Here is a 27,674-nt window from a genome sequence, read left to right on the forward strand (position 1 = left end):
AAGAGCCTTCCAGAAAATAAGGCAAGTTAACGTGAGTGAGAGAACTGTAAGAAGACGTCTGGATGAATGTGAACTGAATTCCAGAAGATCTGCTAAAGGCCCAGAATTTCTCCAGCAACATCATGTTGAACGATTACGTTTTGCTCACGTCATGCTAATTGGAACCTGGGGGAGTGGCGACGAGTGCTGTTTACAGATGAATCGAGATTTAGTTTACAGATGGACGTGAAAGAGTGTGGAGAAGAGAAGGAGAACGTTTTTCTTCATGTACCTTCAGTTCACGTGTCAGTTTCCGAAGTGGATCAGTAATGGTATGGGGTGGCATTTCGTATGAAGGTCACACAGAACTTGTTTTCATTAATGGAGGTGCTTTGACTGCTCCAAGATACATCGAAGAAAGTCTAATTTAACATGTGGTATCATAAGCCCCACTTATTGGTGAACCGTTCCTGTTAATGCATAACAATGCTTGCCCTCATGCTACAAGAATCGTGGATGAGTTCCTCCACGACGTTGGATTGAATAGGATGGCATGGCCAGCAAGAAGTCCTGATTTAAACCCTATTGAACATGTGTGGGGAATGCTAGGGAAGTGAGTTAGAAGTCGTCTAACTCCTCACAGCAACTTATAGCAGCTCCGAAATGCTCTAAGTAAAGAATGGAATAGAATCGACCAGACTGACATCCAGAATCTGATCGAAGGGTTGAATCGGCGAATGGTAGCAGTCATACAGTCACGGGGAGGCAATACCCGCTATTAGCAACAACTGGGTGGCCACAAAATCAGTTGAACATTTGGAAGAAAATTGATACAATTTGTAAGTTGTTACACCTTTTAATTATATCCATTGTTTGGCGTTGAAAATAATAGCGCAATTGACAATAAAAAGGGTTTTTTTTCTGGGAAGCAATGTTTTCTTCATTTCTTAATGGGTTTTCTGATTCTCACCTCATAAAAAATTGAGAAACTTTTGGTGGCCCGGGTTTTTTGCCGAGTGTAGTTGTTCATTATTGCAGAAAAATGACTTTCAGATTTCACTTGTTTATTGTGTGTTTATGCAATGTGTACTAATAAAAAGAATCCATATACTTTTAATTTACTTTTAATATTTCTGTGCTAGATTATGTATCTACCTTTAAATTAGAAACTCAATGTATTGATTTACGAATAATTACAGCTCCAGCTATAGTCCATTCATGCTTTCAAGCATGAATATATAAGTGGACCATAAGTTGGGCAACTCAGAATACAACTATGTACCAATGCTTATTATTTTTTTAACACTTGAAATTAAATAAATTCAAACACATATGTCAATATTTATTTAATATACCTACACTTACAAGAGTCCGAAGCCAAAATTTCACTTAATCTGGATGAATAGTACTGAATATACAAAGAAAAATGTGAAAAATGTGGACCATAGTTAGGGAAAACTACGGTACCACACTACATTGATATAGTCTGGTGACAGATACTATTTTAAACTTCTTTTACCAAAGATGGGTCGTGATGAAATAAATATGAATGGCTGAGGAGTGCTATATTTGTTGAAGTATTATATGACTCATCTTTGGCAATAATATAAAATAAATAAAATCATCCATATATATACTTGGGATAAGTAAGTGAAATACTAAATAATGGCAATGCCAACTGAATTTTCAGTATTACCGGTATTGTTTTAAGGGCATAATATTATATGTACTGTAATAAGGGGAAGAGGAAGAGAAGAAACCAAAGGTAGGAAAGTATGAGAATTACATAACTAAAAGTGAATATTAGGGATATTGAGAGCAGAATACAAAGTGTTTTTGATAGGGAAATGGAAGAAATGTGAAGAATTTTGAGAACATAATACTTAGTGCTGTGGAAGTAGCGATGAAGGAAAGTGAGAAAAACTGAGTACAAATAAGACAGGGGTGAAAAAAAGGTGATAGAATAATCACAGAGGCGGTGACAAAGAGAGAAGTAACTGTAAGTAGTGAAGTGAGATTGATGTGGAAACAAGATAGAGGATAAGTGATGAAGTATAAAAAAAATGAATAAATATGGATAAAAGGTTAGGATGGAGAATGTAATAAAAGTGGTTGTTAAGAGAAATAGTGATATACCTCGATACTGAATAGGAATGATAGAAAGTAGTAGGCAAATTGTAGTAAAGTAGAAATATAGAATAATATTAGAACAAGTACTAAAGTAGAGACTAGAGTGTAGATAAGGTATCAGGGGCGTATTTTGCGGACTACCGGGGCTACCGGCGGTAGCCCAAGGAAATTACAAAAGAAAAAGTTTATAATATAACATAATGTAATAATTTTGTATTATTAGTTTTACCATAGTAATTAAAATTAAAGTAATTGTTAGATTTATATGCGCTCTCTGCTCTCGAAAAGAAACAAGTTGTCAAGGCGGCATCGCTGGAGAAACCGCTTGCTACGTGAGGTAGCCTGTGACCGTACCGCGCACGCTGTCCTGTCGCACAACTGCCCGTCCCCCCCGCTCCCTTCCGTTTCTATCGTGCAGTGTAGGCGGGTGAGTTGCCGCTCTCGTGATCGGTTTCTTCGAAGGCGCAAAGCAGCAATACGCTTAATACGCTAGCAATTGAATGTGATTGTGTTCTTGCAGTGCATTATTTTAAATCTGTGATTTGTTCGAGTGTCTAAGAGTTATATTAATTGTGAATTATTAAGTTTTTAATTTCCCAATTAAGTGATATTGTGAAAAATATGGCAGAACAAGTTTCTGGAGAGGTTTGTGTTGAAAATGACTGTGTAATAGAAGGTTTATTAAAAGTGTCTTTTAACCGTCGTACATAACAACGAGAAAGTTGAAATTGTGAAAATGGAAAGACCAACTCCTGAGTTAAATTTGTCCATGGACGTAAAAGAAAAACAGCGTGAGTACACACGCCATTTCACTTCAACATCATATGGTAAGTGGAATTGGTTGTGTGGTACTTCTAAACTGTCTAAACTATTTTGCTGGCCATGTTTGTTATTTAGCCGCGAAACTAATGTGTGGTCAAAAGAGGGGTTTTCTAATATGAACTCCCTTCGAACGGCGGTCCTAGAATACGACAAATCAAAAGCTCATATTTGTAGTAGCATGAACTTTGCAAACTTTGGGAAGACAAGAATTGATTTACAGCTAGATAAGCAAAAAGCTCTACACATCAACCAACACAATGCTCTTGTGAAAAAAAAATCGAGAGATTTTACTGCGTCTTATTAACGCAGTCTGCTTTCTAGGAAAACAAGAATTGGTTTTCGGGGTCATAACGAGAGTGTGGAATCAGACAATATATGAAATTATATTGAATATTTAAGTTCCTTAAGTGAATTTGACCATTTACTGGCCAATCATCTTGAGAGTTCAACAGTATTTCGTGGTACTTCTCTCGCAATTCAGAATGACTTAATATTTGCTATAAGTGGGGTTATGATAAAGAACATAAAACCTTTTGTGGCCATTGTTGTTGATGAAACAAGTTACTGCTCTAATCAGAGTCAATTGTCCACTGTTTTAAGATACGTCGACAGTACTGCCAATGTTCAAGAACGGTTTATAGGATTTACAAATGTCAGTTCGGACAAAACTGCTGCTGCTTTGTTTCAGCATGTGGAAGGTGTTATAGCAGAATACAATGTCGGCAATAAGTTAATTGCACAGACATACGATGGTGCTTCAGTTATGGCGGGAAATATTAATGGCTTAAAAACAAAAGTTCAAGAAAAGTATCCTCAAGCACTATTTGTCCATTGTTACAGCCATGTTCTCAATTTAGTTTTGCAACAAACTACTTCATCCATTCCAGAATGCCGCATTTTTTTCAAAACACTGTCGGGTTTAGCTGCATTTTTCTCATCATCTCCTAAAAGATCAGAAAACTCAAGGAATTTATGAACAAGAAACTCCCAAAAATAGCACCAACTAGATTGAATTTTACATCTCGGCTTGTAAATACAGTAAAGGAATACAGAGAAAAACGGACTGCTTTCTTTAAAAATATCATTTGTAATGACTCTGAAGAAAACTGGGATGATGCTGTAAATGTGTAGGCTCAAGGATATTTGAATTTTTTCACACAGTTTCAGAATATATTTCTTCTTGAAGTCTATGCTAGAGTGTTCGCACATACAGATGTGCTGTACAATATTCTTCAGACAAAAAGTCTAGACATAGCATACGACTTGCAAGAGATATCAAAGTTAAAAAAAAAAATACTATATCCGAGTTCAGACGTAGTGGGTTTCCGTCCATATGGAATAATATGGAAAATGAAAAGTCTTTAGCCAATACAATGGAACCACAATTAAAGCGAAGAAAAGGAGATGATGAATTGAAATACAGGCAGCTGTACTACAGCATACTAGATCGTATGCACATGGAAATTACTGACAGATTTTCTGATTATGGAAAGCTTCAGTTCACACATCTTCTAGATTCTCAAAAATTTTCTGCTTATAGAGAAAACTTCCCGAATGAGGCACTAAACAAATTATTTCAGTCCTATAACAGTCACTTTGATCAAGTACGTTTGAAAAATGAATTAAGTGTAATATATTCAGCAGAAGTCTTTGATTTTTCGAACAAACCTATCCATGAAATATTATCAGCCATATATGAAAACCAGCTGAACCAAGTTATTCCTGAAGTCCTTAAATTGGCAACATTAATTGTGACAATACCAGTTACGTCAGCATCGGTAGAAAGAACATTTTCTGCGTTGAAGAGAATAAAATCCTACTGTAGATCAACTCATACACAAGAACGTTTATCCGGCTTGGCACTAATATCCATTGAAAAGTCATTTCTACAGAAACTTTGCAAGTGGCCCAACTGTAATTTCAAGGACGAAGTCATCAACGTATTTTCGTCCCAATCAAGACGTCTGTAATTCACATAAATATGTTAGGAATTTTATTATAGGGATTTTAAAATATATTTTGTGTAATAATAGGGTCAGTGGTAGCCCAAACCCTTTAACCAGTATACGCCACTGTAAGGTATAAAGGTTAAAGGATATGAGTACAGAATCTGAGATGGGGTTGAAGTTGAGAAACTAGAAGGGAAGAGGATATAAATTTAATGGGTGAAATACAAATGAAATGTTAAAATGATAGTAATACAAATGCAAACAATAAATTGTGTTGATCAGGGTGCGAATTAACGGGGGGATGGGGAATTCCTCCCCTTGTTGGAAAGTTATCCCCCTCTCATAAATTCATATTAACATCCCTGCCAGGGATAACTTCTATTCCCCCCTCAGAAAATATAATTTAATTGTTTTAATACGAAAGTATAAAGTACTCAAAGCCTGGTTCAGACGGAGCGTGTTTCTGTGATGGATTCCAAGGTGGCTGCACGGATGGGTCGCCTGCGTGCTGACTGGCTGGCTCCCTTGTTGCCTACGGTGATGGTAGTTGTTCACACGGAGCTGGCTCTTTTCACAGTTCAAATTGAAAAAACATCTGCTGTTTCATCTGTTGCCAACACTCATGGTCAAAAAGAAACTAAACCGTGAGTGGAAAAAACTAAAGTCCTACATTAACAGCAGTATATGTCGTAATAAAGTAATTAAGCCATAAGTGCAAAACAGCTAAAGTCCGATATTTAATTGTTGTTTCTTAGAAACTAAGAATATAGAAAAAAAATAGGTTTAGTTGGAAAACAACGAACATGGCGACATGGTTTCAGTGGTGATATTATATGATCATCTTTGATTTCCAGTCTGCAAACCATCACGAAATATAGCAAGGAACCTACCCTCGAAATCCAGCAAACTAGCCATCCACGGAGCCACCAGATGGCATTTCTTCCGGTGAGTGACCACGCAGGCGACCCATCCGCGCAGCCACCTTGGAATCCATCACAGAAACACGCAACGTCTGAACCGGGCTTTAATATTGATGTATTATCATCACCTGCAAGCTGAAAACAATCAATAACTTAGGAATTACACATCTTATCTTAAGCCTGTTCATGGATATAATTATTATTATTATTATTATTATTATTATTATTATTATTATTAAGATGCAAAACAAGCAACTCAGTGCGACCAAGCATTGAACTGTATCGAATGAGGATAATAATAATTTTATATACGGTATTCTCTATCTAGGATTCTATCCCCCCCTCGCAGAAATCTTAATTCGCACCCTGGTGATGATGACACCAAATATAGAACTGTGAGGGCCACCACTACATGTAGATATATGAAACAGCTGTTGACATTCATATGTACTGTGATATATATTTAAAGTAATATATAATTCAGTCCTTTCATGCAAGGGAAGAGGAAAATATATGATTTTAGGAAATGTTTACTGGTGAATTATGAGATTATCAAAATTCGAGAAACACTGAAAATAAATTTAGCTAATCATAAAAAATCTATTCATTGTACAGTTGATGACCACTAGGTTAGAGGTTAGTTCAGGCTTTTTAATGCAGTAGTAGTAGTAGTAGTAGTAGTAGTAGTAGTAGTAGTAGTAGTAGTAGTGACAAAGAGTAAATTGGTGGGCGTCAGCTATATTTTCACTAATTTGTTTGCATGTAATACAACCAAAAACCAGAAGTAATGTACAAAACGGAAATTACTTAATCAATTCACTGATTCTGAAACATAGTCTTATACAGATGCTGTCTAACTTTTGGTGCACTTTACTATTATAATCCACTGCAATATGATGACACCTAACCGTTACATACATTGTTGAAATCAGCCATATAAACTTGATTAAATTGTTTTCTGGAAAAAACTTTATCCGAGAAATGATCTGATATTTCTGTAAACACATTCAAATGAGAAATTGCATTAAGAACACTCTTCCAAATATTAAGAGATGCATGCTTTTCTGGTTCCGGTAATCTTATAATAATGAGCTATGTTCGAACAATTTGGTGCGGCGCAGTATTTCACCATTGTTTTACTATTTCCCTTCAAGTGTACATATATTTATTCATATGCCTCTAATAAGTAGGAACTGCTCGCACTCCCGGCGAAGCATAACTCTCTTTAATGTCGGCCAAACAGTGGTTCAATTTTGTACGCTACACTAGCGCCGTTGGTGTCCCTACTGTGTAACCACCAGCTCAGCGTCCCTGGCTGGAATGCGGCGACTACCTGCTAGTAAGACAAGGACAGAGGTTTGTTGAGGTGAAACATGCGTGCTACTACCAAAATAGAAAATATTACTCACATTATATTGCTCATGGCGAAAGTGGTGTTGCTAGATCCGATAGGTCCGACATGCGCAGATGTGAAGAAGTTTGATCGTCACTTGTATCATAGTTATCATTATAGTCACTATCACTGTTATTCTCACTATCACTATCAGTGCTGAAACCGTCTCCAGAAATGATAATGCTGTCGATAACATCAGGTAGTCTTCCATCTGTTTCCCAGTATGAGTCCTCCAGTTTCTTCACGTGGTCACAGCAGCGTTTCCAATCGTCTTTCGTTATGGACGCTATTGCATATTTTGCAATATTATTCAGCGCCTGTAACGACAAGTCGCCTGTAACATTATTTTCTCGCACTATGCGCTTCATTTGTGCCCAAATGAGTTCAATTGCACTAAGTTCACACATCGTCTCTCCTGTGGCAAACTAGCGAAAGAGAAAATAAGCGCCCCTGCACTTAAGATCTATATTGTACTTAGTACAATATAGACCTTAAGTGCAGGGGCGCTTACTTTCACTTTCGCTAGTTTGCCAGAGGAGGGACGATCATGTAAGGGGGTAGTCGCAATACAGTATGACCATGTGAAGCAAGCATGGTGTCTATTTTATAGGATTTCTGCGCTGGTTTGTTTGCAAGAACTAACTTGTAAAGGTCTTCCTTCCGCATGGATGTCACAGTGCACATTTTTGTTCTACAGCCATGTTATAATATCCTGTTTCACAGCACACCGTGATGGAACTTTGTCAATTTGGATACTGTGATATGGAGCGTTATCCATAATCACTACAGCTTGGGAAGGGAGATTTGGAATTAGTTTTTCCGTAACCCACTTCTCGAAATTAACATGGTTCATTTAACCATGATAGTCACCAGTAGACATACCTGCCTTATAAATCAACTCAGCATTTTGAATGAAACCGTTGCTACTGCCCGCATGAACAACGATTAACCTGTTTTTGGCATTTACGTCCATATGAATACCTATATCACTATCATCTTGCCAACATTTCCTGAAAGTCAAGTTACTATCGATCCAACTTTCGTCCAAGTAAACCAGCTCACGACCAACTTCCCTATAGCCCCGAATTTGAACTAAATATTCTTGCCACCAACTCAGAATATCAGGTCTCTCTAATAACACTTTACGTTGACTTCGACATTTTTTTCCACTTAAATCCCATCCTCTTCATAAGAGTTTGGAGAGATGATTTACCCCCTTGGAAAGTGTATTTTCTGTCGAATAATGGGCAGCAGTTTCGGCACGGTTGGAACTTTCTTCTCTTTTAAGTAGGTGTCGTGTACAGTCCTGCGAATGACACATTGATCGAAGTCATCTACTTGCATTGTCGTATGAGGTGGTCTAGTTTTGCGTTTCTTTCCTGGAGTAGACAGAGGTTCATTAGGAGAATTTATTTCTCGTAATTTATTCTCTTTACGTATATTTTAAATTATAGTTTCCGATTTATTGCAATATAATGCTGCCCTTTTTGTTGCCTGATTTATAGGAAATGAAAGAGCATTATTCCTAGCTTCTTCATCGCACTGCTTAATAACGAAACTAATAATTTCGCGGCCTTCGGAATGGATCACTTTACGCTTCTTTTCTGGCGGCATTTTAACATTACACCCTTTCAATATAGCTTACTATTTTATTTATAAGTCACAATCACAAATAAACACAAGAAGAGAAAAGAGAAAATGAAAATACACACACTAAGAACAACACTATCGCTATACAGCACGCTGGCCTACTGGTTGAGCAAGTGTTTTTGCACGAATACTACAGTCACCCCTACCCCAGCTAACGGGACTGATAATCTACCCCTTACTTCCCCAGCTCTCAGAGGTGTCGAGATGCTGGCCAGACAGTAGTTATATACAAGTCCCTACAGTCTCGGCTGCGCGGAACGGGAAACCGGGGCAAATTGAACGTTGCGCTTGCCGCCATGATGATGGAGAGCAGACGCATAATAGCAGTAAGTAAATCACACAATTTAACGCTGTGATGATCTAAAATTGATAGATTATGTCCATTTTCGACGTTTAACGTAAAATTAGGACGAAATAAATATATTCAAAGTTTCATTAATATGCATCAGAGCATTAAAGGAAAGAAAATACGTACGTAGCAATTGACAGAAAACATACTCATAGATCCATAAATAAGCCTACACAATACACATTATAGAATGTATAATTTTACGTTAATCAGCATATTGTTAGGTTTCAGAGAATCGAAAATTACATTAACATAATTATATTATTTTTAGATCACAGGACATAAATATATGCATCTTTATTACACAAGTTCTTATTCTAATCAAATTCTTAAGTGAAATAAATATGTGATAATCAGTATAGACCTGTTGTTAAGTTTTATGTATTCATTTCCTTACATCTGAAACATAGCGTGTTCTCCAACAAGATGAAACTCACGGCTGGCTAATTTATTAATCTAGTTAGGCCTAGGCCTTTTGATCATGAACCCTGAACCATAAGTTCACAAAGTAGGCTTAGCTATTATAGCCATTTATTTATTTATTTATTTATTTATTTATTTATTTATTTATTTATTTATTTATTTATCCACATAGAGATTTTGAATCGATGTTTATTATCCTGCAGATAAATTATTTTACATAATAAAAACAAAAAGTTATCTTTCCACTAATTGTGTTGAATATCTAATGTGTAAGTAAGTCTAAATAATTCACTCAGTGGGATTTCTCTACAGTCTGATATACTTGCACTAACAATTAAGTATTCTTTATTGTCGTAAACTACTGATTGATTTTTAATGATATTGATAGTGTAACAACAGAGATAATATATCGTTCCTGTTGCAAATGGCTTAGAAAATTAAACAGGGATGGTACAGCATCATCTTTCAAAATTCTATTGTCATTACTTTTCCAAAAATCTATGTCTTTAAGGGGGAATGGAAGGCAAAATTAAAAAAAAAAAATTCTTTCAGTTTTTATGGCATTAAATACTACATTCTTTTCTGTTTAATTTTATATATATATATGAAGACCTCCCACAAAGAAGATTGTAAATCATATGAAAAAGTAGGCCTATATGATATACAACCTTCATATATATCATTATTCTATCTTCTTTCTAATCATTTCTAAAACATGTGTCAATAAGGTCTTGGAATGTACTAATAAGTTTAGTGTATTCTTTAAAGCTTATTTTCTGAAATCAAATTAATTTATTAGTACATCAATATTATTATTATAATTGTACATATAAGTAGATATTAATTTCTTTAAGATTTGTTGTTTTTTATATATTATTAAAGTGATCACGTAGGATTAAAAATATTATTTTGGACTTAAACCACTAGTATAAACAAAATGATGAGCATGCTTTCTTTAATTGAAATTAGTTTTGTAGAAAAAATATTGTTATTTAATTGTTTTCGGCCAAATTTTGATTATATAGATAGATCATTTAACACAGCGTCATGGAGTAGAGAAATATATAAATTAGGTACCCATATGAAAGAAAATAGTGTATATAGAACAACAAATTTGCAACATTTCTGCAACTTATATCGCCTGCACATAGTACGCGTAGACTGACATTCACTATATATATATACAATCTGTGCATAATAGAAGTTAGAGCAAAACCGGGGTATGGCCAGACCTCGGTCGCCTACTTGTGGCTCATATGGCGAGCCTGCGGGTGTCTGTAGTTCGCTCTTGAAGGGTTAGCATCTAACCAGTGACATGGAGTGGGTTTGATCACTGGTTCCTCTCTGTTCTCTTAGTTCCTTCTCTATATCCTTAGTGCTCCATCTATCTCAGTCTACTCTCTCTCCACTCTCTGTTCCTTCAGTTCACTCACTGTCCTCTCAGACTACTTGCTGTTCTCTCAGTCCACACCTTGTCTTCTCAGTCCACTCTCTGTACTCATAGTCCACTATCTGTCCTCTCATTCCGCTTTGTCATCAGTCCACTCTCAGTCAAATCTGTCACCTCTCTTCCACTCAGTCCACTCTGTTCTCTCAGTCCACTCCCAGTTCCTTACTCCACTCTTTATCCTCTCAGTCCACTCTATGTCCTTTCAGTACACTCGTTCCTCTCAGTCTCCTCTCTGTCGTCTCAGTCCACTCTCTGTCTTCATTGTGTCCTCTAAGTCCACTCTCTGTCTTCTCACTCCATTCTCTGTCCTCTTAGTCCACTCTCGGTTTTCTCACTCCAATTTCTGTCCTCTCAGTTGATACTCTGTCCTTTCAGACCACTCTCTGTCCTCACTCCACTCTCAGTCCAATCTCTGTCACCTCTCCGTTCATTCAGTCCACTCTCTGTCCTCTCAGTCAACTCTCAGTTTCTCACTCCATACTCTGTCCTCTCAGTCCACTCTCTATCCACTCAGTCCACTGTCCTCTCAGTTCTCTCTGTCTCCTATCAGTCCACTCTCTGTCCAATCTCTGGTCTCTCAATCTACTCTCTGTTCACTCAATCTACTTTCTCTACTCTCTGTCCTATCAGTTCACTCTCTGTCCACTCTCTGGACTCTCAATCTACTCTCTGTCCACTCAATCCACTCTGTGTCCTTTCAATCTACTCTTTGTCTCCTCTCTGTTCTCTCAGTGCGCTCAGTTTATTTTCTATCTACTCAGTACGCTCTCTGACCTCTCAGTCAACTCTCTGTCCTATCAGTCCACTCTTTGTCTTCTCAGTCCATTCTGTTCTCTCAGCCCACTGTCTGTCTTCACTCTGTCCTCTGAGTCCACACTCTGTGCTCTCAGTACATACTCTGTTCTCTCAGTCAACTCTCTATCGTCTCTGTCCACTCTCTCCTCTCTCAGTTTACTCACTGATTCCTCTCTGTTCTCTTAGTTCCCTCTCTATCCTCTCAATTCTCCATCTATCCTCTCAGTCTACTCTCTCTCCACTCTATATTCCTTCATTTCACTTTCTGTCCTCTCAGTGCTCTCTCTGACCTCTCAGACTACTTTCTGTTCTCTCAGTCCACTCCCTGTTCTCTTAGTCCACTCTCTGTACTCACGGTCCACTCTCTGTACTCTCAGTCAACTCTCTGTACTCTTAGTCCACTCTGTGTACACTCAGTCCACTCTCTGCACTCTCAGTTCATTCTGTCTTTTTTGTGCCTTCTCTGCCCTCTGCCTTCCCTCTGTCCATTCTCTCTCGTCTCAATCTTCAGTTCATGAAAGGATAGAGAAGACTGAGAATGAAACAATGACTGAGAAGATAGTTATGACTAAAATTTAGTGGAAGGGGTTTATTATGCAAGGTTTTTCCAGCATATCCTTCATACCCACATTAATGTATTTTAATTGTAAAGGGTTCGAACTATGGAGATAACACGCTCACTAGGTTCAAGCTACAGTCCTATATTTAATGGAGGAAGTTCATTATGTGTACAAGTTTAATTTTTTCCTGCAATTTTTTATTCCTACAATAAACAATTATACATTTTCGCGGCTCGAACTCAGGAAGTAATTCCGTCATTGGGTTGAAACTACAGACTGTAATTTGGCGGAAGATGTGCATTATGTATACAAGTTTTAAATTTTTCTTGCAATTTTTTTATGCCTCTAATAAAGAATTATGAATTTTCGGGGCTCAAACTCAGGAAATAATGCCGTCACTGGGTTCAAACCACAGACTGTATTTTGGCAAAAGATGTGAATTGTCTTTACAAGTTTATAGATTTTTCCTGCAATTTTTTATGCCCCTAAGAAAGAATTATACATTTTCGGTGCTCGAACTCAGGAAATAATACCGTAACTGAGTCCAAACTACATATTGTAATTTCGCGGAAGTCTAGCATTGCAGTGTATATGTTTTTGGACTTCTTCTGTAATTTTTTATACTTATAATGATGAATTATATATTTTCGGGGCTCGAACTCAGCCTTAATTGGTTTCTATGTTGGCGGTTCCATAGATGAACCGTTCCTACTACAAACACAATATTTGTAATAAGACAGCAGTCTTTTATACTCTTTGCGCGTCTTGTACTCTCTGCTCGACCTGAATTGGTTTTTATCGAGTGGAAGATTGGCATAAGTAACAACTTTCGTTACAGTGGAGGCAGATGAGTTAAGGTTGGTAGCGCAAAAAGCGCAAGAATTATGTTGGCACTCCTTCAGATGTTAGAGCGGGACAAATACTGCAGTTGAGCCGATGACAGCAGTGCTAATTCAAATAATGTGAACGAAAATTACGTTCAAGGCTCACAAAAACGTACTGTGTTTCGTAAATATGAAGTGATGAATACTTGCAATATGGCTTTACGCGGCGTGTAGATGAATATAAACAAAATCCCGAGTGTCTTATATGCGGAAATGTTTTATCAAATCAGTCCTTGGTGTCAAATAAACTAAAAAAAACATTTAGAAAGTAATCATTCTCCTGTAGCTTTCTAGGTGTAAATCAATGATGCGAATGGTAGAGCTTCAAGACTAGCTTTTTTATTGAGGATGAAAAGCCAGAGTATGTTATACTTTTGGAAGATAATTTTTTGTATGCGAGACTAGCATATCTTGTCAAAACTTTCGAGAGACTGAATTCTTTAAATACAAGCATGCAACACAAAACAGAAACTATTATTTCACCCACAAACAAAATTAAAGTATTTTACAAAGAAAAATTGAAGTTTTAGGAGTCTTCGATTATTGCGGGTAAATTATTGGCCTTTTCTTTAGTTGAGAGTTGAAAATCGACTTGCTGAAAATGAAAAGGAATATATGAAGAAGTTAATAGCAGAACACCTAAATGTGTTACAAAGTTCCGGGACCTTTTTAGTGCATTTTTCTTCATGGAACCCAAATATATGTGAATAACTATGTTTTAATATATTTTTTTAAATTCCACTTAGACCTTGAAAGACTTAGTTGGGCGAAAAGGAGGTTAAAAACGACAAAATTCTCGTGCAGTGAATAGTAATTATCTTCTCGAACGCTATAAAATAACCTACACAGAATTTCACCACATTTTCTCTTAAATAAAAGCACTGGTTGTTATTATTAACAGGAACAATAAGTGTGTCGCAATATCGTGGGCGTTCAGTAAAGTGTGTCGTCAGTCAAAAAAGGTTGGAAACCATTGTTTAACCTTCAGTAAATATAGCTAAAAGTTCCATGTTTATGCTGTAACTTTAAAAGGAATATGAGTGGATTCTGATAACATCTATTTAAAACTTGTTGAGCATTGAAGAGTTATTACGGAACAACAGTATATGTTGAAAAAGATTTTGAAAAAGCAAATCCTTTTGGATGTCTCTGTAGCAAGTCAATTTTACATACATACGAATAGCCACTTAAACCACATTATGAAATCAATGAGTTACTAATAAATGCTAATGACAATTCTTCTCTTGACATGGTGCAGATACCCGAATAAATCTGACCACTGTTTGATCTCGTTTCATTGCTCTTCAGTTGATGCTCGGTTGAAACCGGAACTCTTCAGGTGTTGTTTCTCTAGCATATATTTACAAAGTCTTCTTTCTTTATAACAGAAGAAAAGACTTTACCATCTTGTCAGCCTCTTGTTTGCTTTTCAATGCTTCCTCTAAGATCTGTAGGACAGGATCATGCCCAAGAAGTAGAGAACTGAAATTATGGTTCCAAGGATCTGGAAATAATAGAAACTGAAATAAACAAAGTAAATGTTATATTCTTCCTTTAAACAAACATACTGGGTTGCTATTGAACAAACAATACTTCATTGCACTGGAAGCAAAAAACTTTAGTCACGCTGACGCCTGCTCAACACTGAATATTGCTTGTGCCGAGTGCGAAACCTTGAAAGTGCTGGCGTATGTGATCACGTTTACAGACGACGCAAACGATGCTATCACCGCACTTCACTTTGTAAGCAGGCACTCTATATTTACGCACCTTCTGTGTCTATCACTGAAATGTTTTGCGCAGTGAAATTTTCATTACAAAATGTTACCGGCACCACATATTACAGGGAAGGAAAATAAACTGTTTCAATGGGATAACCTTTTTTTGTCTCCAAAGATATGATTTATATTTTCTTATACCGACTCTTCTGAGCAAATAATTTCTAAAAATGGGTAAACAAAAATAAACAACACTAAAATGATTTATTTAACTTACTGATAATGACACTCCTACTCTGTTTATTACGGAATAAAATAACGTATAGTAGTAGGTGAAAGACTATTCTAAGTTTCAACCCGGTCTACACAAAATATATGGTTGCTAGGTTTTTAAAGCAAAAACAGGAATACTTACAAACAAAACAATGCTTCCATTAATAAATTCAGTTACATATTTTCCCTTGTATTCATGCGCGAAGAGAACAGTCTCTGAACACAAACATTCGACTCTATAATAATCATGACAACGCACAAAACAAGTTCCTAAATTTGGTAAATTGATTCCTTCAGCAATACGTTCAGGAAATATTCGAACCCATTTTTATAAAAATTATCAGAAAAATGAACGTTACAAAATAATCTTCATACAACGGAACTGATTACAAAAATTATCCCCATTTAATTCTAGTTCAAACAACTGAATAATATTTCATTAATAGTATATTATGAAACAAGTTTATAATGTTGTAGTTTATTAACTGAGTAAATGTTATGAAAGTAAGTTCATTTCATAACTTTTACTAATGTAATAATTGTACAACTTCATAAATGAGTTTCATACACTATTTTTGTATGACAGCATTATAAAACAATTAATAAAATATAAGAAAGAAACAACATGAGATTTGTAATGGTGGGAAGTTGCTATGACAAATTGGCAAATCGTTTCATAATGTTAATTTTATGATATAAGCTACGCCTTCTTAATAGCAGTCATAATGTTTTAGTTGTCATGGTAATTTTATGGCACTAATTCGATATATAGCATATTATGTACGCTTGTAACTAACGATAATACAGGGCGGTCTATGACATTCTCTACGGCACTCGGCGACAAGCGGGCACGGCATCAGCGCTTGTCATTCCCTGTAAACGGGGTCCGCTGCAGTCTATCTCTCTCTTTCCCTGTCTTCAAGGACACAACACATGGTCACATTGCAACTGATAGCTGCTATTCAGTAGCCTATGAGCTCTGTTGACTTTTGTATTGATGTACGTACCCCTTAGTTTGAAGATCGTGGCTTAATTTGACAGCACAGAAGTTTAAATTACAACAAAGGATTTATCTTGTCGTGTGTTACTTGATAACGAAGAATTGTGGAACAGTGCCACGACCTTTTGCAACGCAGTTTCCTGGTGTTCTCGTTCCACATAGGACGACTATATCAAACCTCGTAAAAATGTTTAGAGAAATAGGATCAGTTCTGAGTAAACGTGAAAAGAGAAACCCAAGTGTACTTACTGAGGAAGAACTGGATGAGATAGGAGAAAGGTTATAATATTCTCCTCGAAAATCTCTCCGCCGTCTCTCACAAGAAAACCACAGTATTTAGAGCCACTAACATTTTTAAATTTAAGCTCTACAGAGTGACAATACTGCATGAATTACAATCTAGGGATAATGTGAGTCGTGTGAATTGTCTAACTGGGTTTTAAAAAGTGTTGCCGATGGCGTTTTGAATCCTATAGTAATTATTGTCACAGATGAAGCATGGTTTAACTTGCATGACCATGTTATAATGCAAAACAATAGATAGTGGAGTAGTGCAGTATAGAAAATCCTCATCTCATTCATAAAACTCCTTTACATTATGAGAAGATTGGCGTATGGTGCGCTAGCCTATAACTGCACATAGGATTATAGACCCTATATTTTTTGACGATACAATCAATGGTGACAGATACAGAACACAAACACTCAACCCATTTTTTGCACAGTTAGCCGATATTGAGTGTCAGAGTGCTTATTTCCAGCAGGATTCAGCAACTGTCCATATAGTAGCCGAAACATTGAATTTGATAAGCAAAATATTCGAGGACAGGGTTATTAGTAGAGGATTATGGCCTTCTAGGTTCCTCGATTTTTCAGCCTGCGATTTTTATTTATGGGGAAATCTAAAAAAAATAAATTATACAAAGATAATCCGCACACAATCCATGAGTTAAAGACAGTATTGTACGAGAAATCGGGAGAATTACAGAAGAGGAACTTGCACGTGTAAATGCCAATTTCCTTTGGAGATGTCAGGAAAGTGTTGCAGCAGAGGCAAGGTTAGTAAACAATATGAATACTGTAACTTTAATAGCCGACTCTAGCGGCTCGGCTGTAGCGGACCCTGTTCATCGGGAATGACAAACGCTGACGCTGGGCCCACTTGCCACCGAGTGCCGTTGAAAATGTCATAGACCGCTCTCTAGTATATTAAGAAACAAGTTTATAATGTTACACATTATGGTGTGAGTCAATGTTTAGGGAAAGAGCGGAGAGAGTTTCCTAATTTTGACGAATTCATTATAAACGTGTTTCATACATTATTTTTGTACGACAGCATTATAAAACAATTAATAAAAAAATAACATCAGATTTGTAATTATGGGTAGTGCGTGATAACAACAATGATGTATTAAATATTATAGCATGCAAATTCTTTCATAATATTAACTTTATGCCACAAGTTATGCCGTCATAATAGAAGTCATGACGTTTTAAGCCCGGTTCAGACGGTGCTTGTTTCCGTGATGGATTCCAAAGTGCTGCGTTGATGGCTACCTTGCGTGCTCACTTGCTGGAAGTAATGCGCTCTGATGGCTGGTTTGGTGGCTAGCTTGCTGGATTTCGAGGGTAGGTTCCTTGCTATTTTTCGTGTTGGTTTGTAGGCTGGAGCCAAAGATCATGATATAGTATCACCAATGAAACAATGTCGCCACGTTCGTTGTTTTCCAACTAAATCTGTTTTTTCTATATGCTTTAGTTTCTAAGAAACAGCAATTAAATTTCGGACTTTAGCTGTTTTGCACTTATGGCTTAATTACCTTATTACAACATTTATTATTGTTAATGTAGGACTTTAGTTGTTTTCCACTCACGGTTTAGTTTCTTTTTCACCATGAGTGTTGGCAACAGATGAAACAGCAGATGATTTTCCAATTTCAACTGTGAAAAGAGCGAGCTCCGTGAGAACAACAACCATCACCGTAGCCAACACGGGAGCCAGCACCGTACCGACCACGGCACCCAGCATGCTAGCTAACAAGGAAACACGCAGAAAAACAAGCACCGTTTGAATCGAGCTTTAGTTGGCATGGTAACATCACAGTCTAATAGGTACAGTCACGCAACTCATACGTATAAAATATGCCAACATTTGACAGCTGGCACGACAGTAGCCCTCTAGCGGCAGGCAAGTTAAAAGTGTGCACACGACATATGATAACACATCAGAAAACGGGTTTTGCGTAATTTATTTTATATGTTTATGCTATACAATAAGTGTATATGGTTCTTATTAATTCTACTTTAGAATCCTGGAAGAATTTCACACGCATTTAATCTGCAAGTTTCAGAAGCTGGGAATAAATGTAATTCTTTCTGCTCCTTACAACTGAATCATAGCCCTGATCACGTATCATGGTTCGTGCGAGGTCGGTTAATTCAGTTCATTCCTAAATATATTTATGTATCATTGGAACTTTGTATTTCCTGCGAGAAGAGTAAAAATTAGTAGCTTCAAAATTGTAGGGCATATCTCTTAGGGTACATCGCGTGGTGAACGCCTCTCCCTATTTCCTGAGAAATTAACGATTTTGCATACCGCAAATTGGGGTAAACTCGGCCGCTGAGGTAAACTTGAAAATAAAGAAAAGGGGAGGATTTAAACATTAATATGAAGTTCATTATTTTTCCATTTCTTAAGAACCGGTATTTTCTTTATTATTTTGAGTCACAAATAGTGCTGATGTTATGGTTTAAATTTGTATGGTAAGTTTACCGCATTTTACATTACATTTCCAGTTTTCACACATAATGCCTAATTTTAACTTATCCTACCTATATAATACGTAATTTACATGCACTTACTGTTAATATGACGTAAATGAACACACAATTTTGTTGAAAAAATTGTAACTTCAATTAACTCGGAAAATGTAGGCCTAATTTTATTTTCAGAGCAGAAGTGGTGTAAGTCAAAAATGAGTAATGAGGGGTTAAAGTAAACATTCTGTAAAATACAGCGCAAAGTGGCAGTTAATATTGAATGTATTTAAACTATTAATTGTCAGTGAATAGCACGAAGGATATATTAATTGCTACTTTGCGCTGTATTTTACAGAATTTTTACTTTAAACCTCATTATCTGATTTTGACTTACATCACTTCTGCACTGAACAGCTCAAATAATCACTGGGAATGTAAAATCAACACCAATAACAGTCATGCAAATTGTTACAGAAAAGATTGCTTTTTATATTAAATTTAAAAAGGCTCTTTTATTTCTTGAGAACTTAATAAGTCTGCCACATGAATCTACACCAACACATCAGAAATGTATCGACACAGTCTAGATTTATTCAAGAAGTGAATATTTTGCAAAAGGATTACTATACTCCATGAATTCTTGCAAAATTAACACCATGAGACCTACTTGAATGCTATATAACATTCTTGAAAAATATAAAGAAAAAAACACGAATACAAAAATTATGGAATTACTTGCATTAAAAACTGTAGATATATTATCCAAAATCGGAATGGTTACACATTTACACATATGATCTCTGCAAAAAAAAAAAAATAATATACTGTAACAGGTATTTACTTCGTTTTTATTTAAACTGTCCTTCCTGACATACAAATAGGTAACTGATAAGCAGGGAAAGGATTTATATGTAAATACATATTTACTTATAAAGCTAATATAATTTATATTTTGCATTATCTTTATGTTTCACAATGTGTAGGGTTGAAAAATCCTACTTTTATTTTCCATATTTTTCCATATTTTAGAGTTTAGTACATATTTTCGTTAATTTCCATATATTTTCCATATTTCATATAAAACAGTCCATATTATATTAGGTTTAACAATAAAACAAAACAAAATTCCATTAACTTTTAAAAATACATTTCAACAATAGAGATTTAAACACATGTTCAGTAATCCCTTTAACATCAGAGTTATTTGAAAATTAGCAGTCCTATCAACAATGGGAAAGTAAGTTACAAAACTGTATTAATTTAATTTAAAATTTTTAACAGACTTCAGTTGTGCAGCTCAACAGTTAAATGCCAGTCAGAGTACACATAGGTTCAGTTTTGTAAATCATACTATAAAGACGGTAAATATGCCAAAAGTACGTCATTCAGTCAATTTAAAATCAAAACTAACAAGTTACATTTCAGAATTTAAAGAAGATGGTTTATCAACTGACAATAAAATATTATTTTGTAATTTGTGTCAGTGTGCAGTATCATCTACACAAAAGTTCCTGGTGCAACAACACATTACAACTAGTAAACATCAGGCCAACAAACAACTAAATTCCAAGCAGAGACAATTGTTTTTAACACAACCAACAACATCGAATGTAAGATCTGAGTTTAACATCGACCTGTGCCGTTCTCTCATCTCTGCTGATATTCCTCTCTACAAACTAAAGAATAAGGTCTTCAGGGAATTCCTTGAAAAATATACTCAACATACAATCCCGGATGAGTCAACACTTAGGAAGACGTATGCTCCATCCATCTACGATGAGACAATACAGAAGATAAGAGATGAAATTAAAGATAGTTCAATTTGGGTTTCCATTGATGAGACTCCCGACAAAGAAGGTAGACTTGTTGGTAATGTAGTTATCGGTTTGTTAAGTGAACAATATTCTGAACGAATTCTTTTACATTGTGATGTTCTAGAAAAGTGCAATAACAAAACTATAGTTAAACTGTTCAACGAAGCTATGGGTATCCTGTGGCCAAAGGGTATTATGTACGATAATGTGTTATTCTTTATTAGCGATGCTGCCCCTTATATGGTCAAAGCTGGACAAGCATTATCTGTTGTATATCCTAAATTGACTCATTTTACTTGTGTGGCGCATGCATTTCATCGTGTGGCAGAAGTGGTCAGAGACAATTTCCCTAAAGTAGATTTGTTGATTTCATCAGTGAAAAAAGTATTTCTCAAAGCTCCCAGTAGAGTTAACGTGTTGAAAGAAATGTACCCTGAAATTCCATTGCCACCAAAGCCAATTTTAACTAGATGGGGTACATGGCTAGAAGCAGTTGAATATTATGCCGAACATATAGACTCTATTAACAATGTTCTCCTTGCATTGGACTCTGAAGATGCAGTCTCAATTGATACTGCGAAAACAGTTACCTGTGACATAAGTGTGAAGAATGACTTAGCTCACATTCAGCATACATTTTCATGCATCATAAAAACGCTCAAAAGTCTCCAAAATAGGCACCTTTCACTATCTGAAAGTTTTGAAATTATAAATAGTACTGTGGAACAACTGAATCGTGGTAGAGGTAAAGTTGCAGATGCAGTAAGAGCTAAGGTGGACACTGTACTTTCAAAAAACCCTGGATATGAAGAACTACAAAAGGTTGTTGCTGTGATGAGTGGTGAATCAACAGTGAAGATTAACTTGGACTTATCCCCAGCAGACATTGTGAAATTGAATTATGTACCAGTTACTTCTTGTGACGTCGAACGCTCTTTTAGTCAGTATAAATCTATCCTCAGAGACAATAGAAGAAGATTCACTTTTCAGCACTTGAAAGAAATGTTTGTAACCTATTGTTATGGTAACAGACAATAAAAATTGTGTTTTGTTGAAACTACATTGGAAGATAAGGTACGTCCATTTTATTTTTTGTTTAGTTTGATTAAAATGTACCAATATTTAACGTACATAGTCATTTTTTTATAATTTTAAGTCCATATTTAATTCCATATTTTGGTAAAAATCCATATTTAATTCCATATTTTGGTAAAAATAACTACATATATATTTACATATTTCATATATTTTTAGTCCATATAAATCCGTTCCCTGCTGATAAGTAATAAATGTTTTATAGAACACAATACGTAGGCTACCTACAACGTGGATTATTGGTTATGACTGAGTTATGATTTTCTCTTCGTCTTTAGGGAATCTGAAGAACGACAAATTCGGAGATTTAAACTTGTTGTTACTGCAATTTTCGTCATTGCACACATTGCCTTTATTCCGACGCATGATTAAAACGTTATTATAACATCTCGCATCCCTTTAAAGCCAAAGACGTTGTTTAAAGCACGTGCTGGCTTATCAACCCTATGACCAGTGCCTTGCCTGCCGCTTGGGCGCTAGTGTCGCGAATGTTGGCAAAAAAGTGTTGAAGTTGCGCGACTGTACGTATTAGACTGTGGTAACATTTTACGGCTCTGGTACAACAATGTGGCATATTATGTACGAATTTTCACTAACGATGAAGACTGTTTATAATGCTGGAGTAGAAAATAGACTGTTTATATTGCTGATGTACAAAAAAATATTTTTCTCTTTAGAAAAGGAAAACAAAGGCAAGTTCTGTAACAATTAAAATTCTTATTTAAAAAGGATGAAACGAGAGATGTACAATGTCGATATCTGACGCCTACTTCGAGACGAAACGGCTGACCAGAATAAACCAAGGAGGATAACAATACGTGAGGCAGATACTAAATACTGCGGACGAAGGATTAGGGAAACAGCTGGAAGTGTCTGAGGTCAGGAGCATAGATGTGTTGATGTTTATTGACTTTACTGGCTTTGAGCCAGAGGCCGTTTTAGGGTCTTATACGCGCAGGATGCCCTCTCCAGCCATTGTACATAAATAACCATAAATATATATTTACATTCTGTATATGACACTATTTCTGGCATAAGTGCCAGTAGGTGTGTGAGTGCGGTGATTGGCTTTATATTAATTTTATTTTATTTTTTACTTTATTTTTTTTTATTATTTTGGTGTAGGCCTAATTTGTTAATTTGGGATGCTTAAGGAATGGTGACTGGGACAAGAGTTCGGGGAAAAAGATATCAGTTGATAGACAGCATTAAAGTATTTTATGGGGAGATTAAGAGGAAAGCAAGAAAGGGAAATGCTGGGTTTGCAGTTAAAGACCTGCTCTTGGGCAGAACACTGTGCATACATACATACATTTTTAAGTTTCCCCTTCCGGTGGCAGAAGCGTCTGAATCGTTATGGAGACTTTCATGGTGTGGTGTTATTTTATTGATCTGCCTCTCTGTTGCTGTCGTGTGTCCTCTCAGACAGTATTCAAATTTCCAACAGTGTTTGCGGTTTTGTTTGTGTGTTTTAGTTTGGTGGTGGGGGCTGGTGGTAGTTGTAGAGGAGTTTCTCCAGTGTTGTTCTGTTGTTTGTGTTCGGGGGATTTGCGAAGATGTATTGTGTATATACGCGATTTACTGCCGAATGTGTGTATTTCCTGTTTATGTTGTTTAGGTGTGTGAAGAGTGACTTTGTTTTTGTCGTAGTGTAAACTGTGTTATTTCTGGTCCGTCTGTGCAGGTGGAAGATTTGGCGGAGAATTCTTCTTTCGCGTGCTTCAAATTTCGATAGGAGCATAGACAAGACTAATGGAGGAAATGCAAGAGAAGACGTGAGAAGAACGAGTGAAGGAATGAAGCGACTACCAGATATTACTGATTGTGAGGACAGAATAGATAGAGCTTTGGAGAGTATTAGCGAAGAAGAAGAGTGCTAAAAAGTGAGTGCAAGAAAGTTAGGGTTGGCAAAAGTGTAAGAAAAGGAGCAGCGAAGAAAGTGTTCTATAACCGTAGGAGTATTATCGAAATAAATATATGGAAAGAGATAATACAATAGGAAATTTAGGAGCGAAGCGAAAAGAAAGAGATAAATATGTAAATAATCAGAGGATAGAAAAAAAATAAAAATAAGTGATGTAAGTGTTGAAAAATACAGTAAACGGAAAAGTCAGCAAGTAATGTAGGAGAAAATAGCGAGAAAACAATGATTAAGAGTAGGTAGGATTTGAGGGTAGAGAAGAAAATAAATAAATAACGCAAATTATTAAGGAAGGAATATGCAATATTTAATAGGTGAGTGAGAAATGGAAGAGAGACAGTCTAGGTAGGAGGGAGAGAATAGAAGAGGATAGAGGGGGAAGGACATATAGCAATTCAGTCATAACAGAACGTTAGAAAGTAATCAAGAAATTCTCGGCAAAGAATACATTAATAGAAAAGAGTTATATGTAGGAAGGGATGGTGGATCGAAAAACAGAAATGTGAAGGTCCACCATAACTGTGAATTGTAAAGTTGAATGACAAATAAATATCAAATATCAAATATTTAAAAAGGAAGGAAGTGCCATAAAATTCAGTGAACTATTGTAAGTTTGCTTTTTACTTTAGTGCCTATTAAATTCGAAACTTTATGAGCAGGACCTCTAAAAAAATTTCCCATTTTATTTATTTATTTATTTATTTATTTATTTATTTATTTATTTATTTATTTATTTATTTATTTATTTATTCATTCATTCATTCCTTCATTCCTTCATTCATTCATTCATTCATTTATTTATTTATTTATTTTTTTTTTTTTTGCTTTCAGGAGTACAAAATACTGATAAGATTTAGAAGATTAGATTTAAGAACAAAAGTGTGGATTATTTTTATTTGTAGATCTACAATAATATCACATTTGTTCGTTAAATCTAATCTTCTAATACTTACCAGTATTTTCTACTTCTAAAAGAAAAAAATAGAAGACGTAAGGTGGGCAAGTAGCCTAAAGGCAAATAACCTGTAGTAGGGTAAACTAGGATCTGTTGGACAGTCGGGCATGTTGGACACTCTGTACTTTAACGTGTTACCTCGCCACTTGTGGGCACCACATTCTGCTAGAAGTCAATGACGGAAGTAGCCATGAGTGGGGCTACTTCCGTCATTGACTTCTAGCAGAATGTGGTGCCCACTAGTGGCGAGGTAACACGTTAAAGTACAGAGTGTTCAACATGCCCGACTGTCCAACAGACCCCAGTTTACCCTATTACTTTAAATAGTAATATGCGTTACAAGAACGGTATGTTGAAGTTTTCATATTCGAGGAAAAGTTTGAAAAAGCGAAACGTAGTTGAGCTTTTTTAATTTCCGAGAATTGAAAGAAAACATACCGCTCGTGTATCGTACATTATTTTGTGCGAAGATCGTTTATTACATACCTGAAAGAGGAATTTCTAATTAGTTGCAATGAAATCTCCATCTTGGTTTCTGTTCAATGACGGCAAATTTGGAAAACAAAAATATCTATCTTCAACATTGTTGCTTTAAAATGTTTTCTGTGTTTACTATACTCCAGCAGGCCGTGATATACGTCTGTCTTTTTTCCCCCCAGTCTATAAATGCGAACTTAAAACTAACGGTAAGGTTATGTAATGATTTAGAGTTTACTTAATTTTTGTAAATATTTAAAAACAATAATTAACAATGCAATTTAGGTGAAATTGCAGTGGTAAGTTTCCAATTTATAATTATTACTATATTGAACGTCTCTAAATATAATATGTTAAAAGCCTAAAGCAGTAAAATCAACATGTCACTTAAGCGGTAAGAAGAGGGAAATTGTTATATGTGTTAGGTTGGGAATACTGAATGTGGAATTTTATACTTTCCGCGGATTGGTTTTGTGGAAACCAAGCAAATACGTACGATCTCGCACAAAATAATATTTCACCGATTGTATGTCTTTTTCCACATGTACAGTATTCTTTCTGACATACGAATAGATAGCTGATTACCAATAAGTGTTTTATAGAACATAATATTGCCGTGTTGGTTATGATTATGAGTTATGACTTTATGACCTCTCTTGTTTTCAGGGAATCTAAATAACTACAGACTCAGAGAGATTTTAGTTTGTTGTTACTGCAGTTTACAGCACTATACACATTTATTTTATTCAGAGACAGTATTAAAAGTTATTAACAACCCACACCCTTTTCATAAGAACGTGCGGGCATTAGCAACATTGGTCTTTGGTAGCAATCCTATGTATTATTGCTTCACCTATTGCTACAATTTATATGTTAATTGAAATTAAAATTTATTCATCAAACCTGTGCATTCATTTGTTCGCACGTACGTTATATTAGCAGTAAGTGCATGTAAATGTACGGTATAAGTAGGATAAGTTAAAAGTAGGCCTATGTGTGGAAACTGGACATGTATTGCAAATTGCGATAAACTTACCATTAAAACATTACCCCTATTGTGGTTTAAAATAATAAAAAATATGTCAGTACTTACGGAAATAAAAAAAGTTAACTTCAAAATATATTCAGTGCATCTCATATGGGTTAAATCTCCCTTCATCCGGTTTACATCAGCCCCAATTTATGGTATGGAAAATAGTTAATTTCTGAGGAAATAATGTGGAGTACGCCACTCGATTAAGTTCTGCCATAAAAGCTATTGTCCCTCCCCCTAGACTAAGACTGAAATGAAGTCCTTACTTTTGAGGCTACTAATATTGATTTTTCTCACAGGAAATATGTAAAGTGTTCAACTGATGCATAAATATATTTAGAAATGAACTGAATTCGCTATTCTTATACGTAGGCCTACTATGATTCACTTGAAAGTAAGAAGCAGAAGGATTTAAGCTTATTCTCAATTTCTCGAACTTATAACGTTTTCCAGATTAACTCGGTGTAAAAGTCTTGTAGGTTTCTAAAATAAAATTAATAGGAACCAGTGGCGGCTCGTGAGTTGTAGGCTAGGTGGGGCCAGATTAAAAATAAACTCATGTCTTATACCATATGTCTCTATAGGCGCCTCTCGATATGCCGTTATAGTTACATCACAACATACCAATTCATATTATCAATCGTTGGACTAGAAGAAATACTTCAGAATAAAACATGCAAATTAAAATATTTCTACACAATAATTAGTACATGCATAATTAATAAAACAATAATCAAGTTAAACAAATCAACAAACTTACAGTGACCGTTTATTTGTTCAGCTATGCTGCTTTTCTATTCTTCTGATGCGCAAATTTATCAATCACTTTCGAATTATAGTTCCTTATTTTGTGAATGTAGTCCTTGTCAATAGGAAGAACAGCCAGTGAATTTAATCTTTCTTGTATCATAATGTTTCTCAAAAAAGGTTTTATGCACTTAAGGATACGTTCCGCTTCGGCAGTAGCCACAGGGCTTCCAACAACTTTGTTACTTCCTGGAGTGTGTCTGTAAGGTCATTTTCATTGAGTAACAACATTAACGCACTAGAGATAGGTACGTTCCTGAACGTGGAATTAGAGTACACTGCACTTGGTTCATTTCTAAGTATTTCCTTATTCAGTATATTGTATTGCGTAATAATGGTTTGAAGCAGTGACTCAGGGAAATTATCACAATAAACAGGGAATTTTTTTAGATAAACCATCGAAAATGTAGAAAAAATTCCCGAACGTTGGAATCTGTCACTTATTTGACACGTTATGATGTCACACGCTTCTTTTGAATTGACACAACACCTAAAGTTTTTTAACCTGTAGCAT

At 35.8% G+C, this 27,674-nt stretch overlaps 1 protein-coding gene across 3 annotated transcripts in view; it reads right to left on the reverse strand.

Moving 5' to 3' along the window:
* Positions 1–9,434: 9,434 nt before the first annotated feature.
* The window catches only part of LOC138704920 (uncharacterized), a 73,694-nt gene continuing 55,454 nt past the window's right edge, over positions 9,435–27,674 (reverse strand). For 2 of the 3 annotated variants that reach the window (XM_069833322.1, XM_069833320.1), the window contains one exon: positions 9,435–14,808. In XM_069833322.1, the coding sequence (XP_069689423.1) occupies positions 14,746–14,808 (63 nt within the window). In that variant the 3' untranslated portion in view covers positions 9,435–14,745. Of the gene's footprint in view, positions 14,825–27,674 lie in introns of all 3 variants that reach the window. The other variant, XM_069833321.1, reaches the window with a different exon arrangement.

This window comes from Periplaneta americana, chromosome 8, assembly GCF_040183065.1.
Source record: "Periplaneta americana isolate PAMFEO1 chromosome 8, P.americana_PAMFEO1_priV1, whole genome shotgun sequence".
Classification (NCBI taxonomy): domain Eukaryota; kingdom Metazoa; phylum Arthropoda; class Insecta; order Blattodea; family Blattidae; genus Periplaneta; species Periplaneta americana.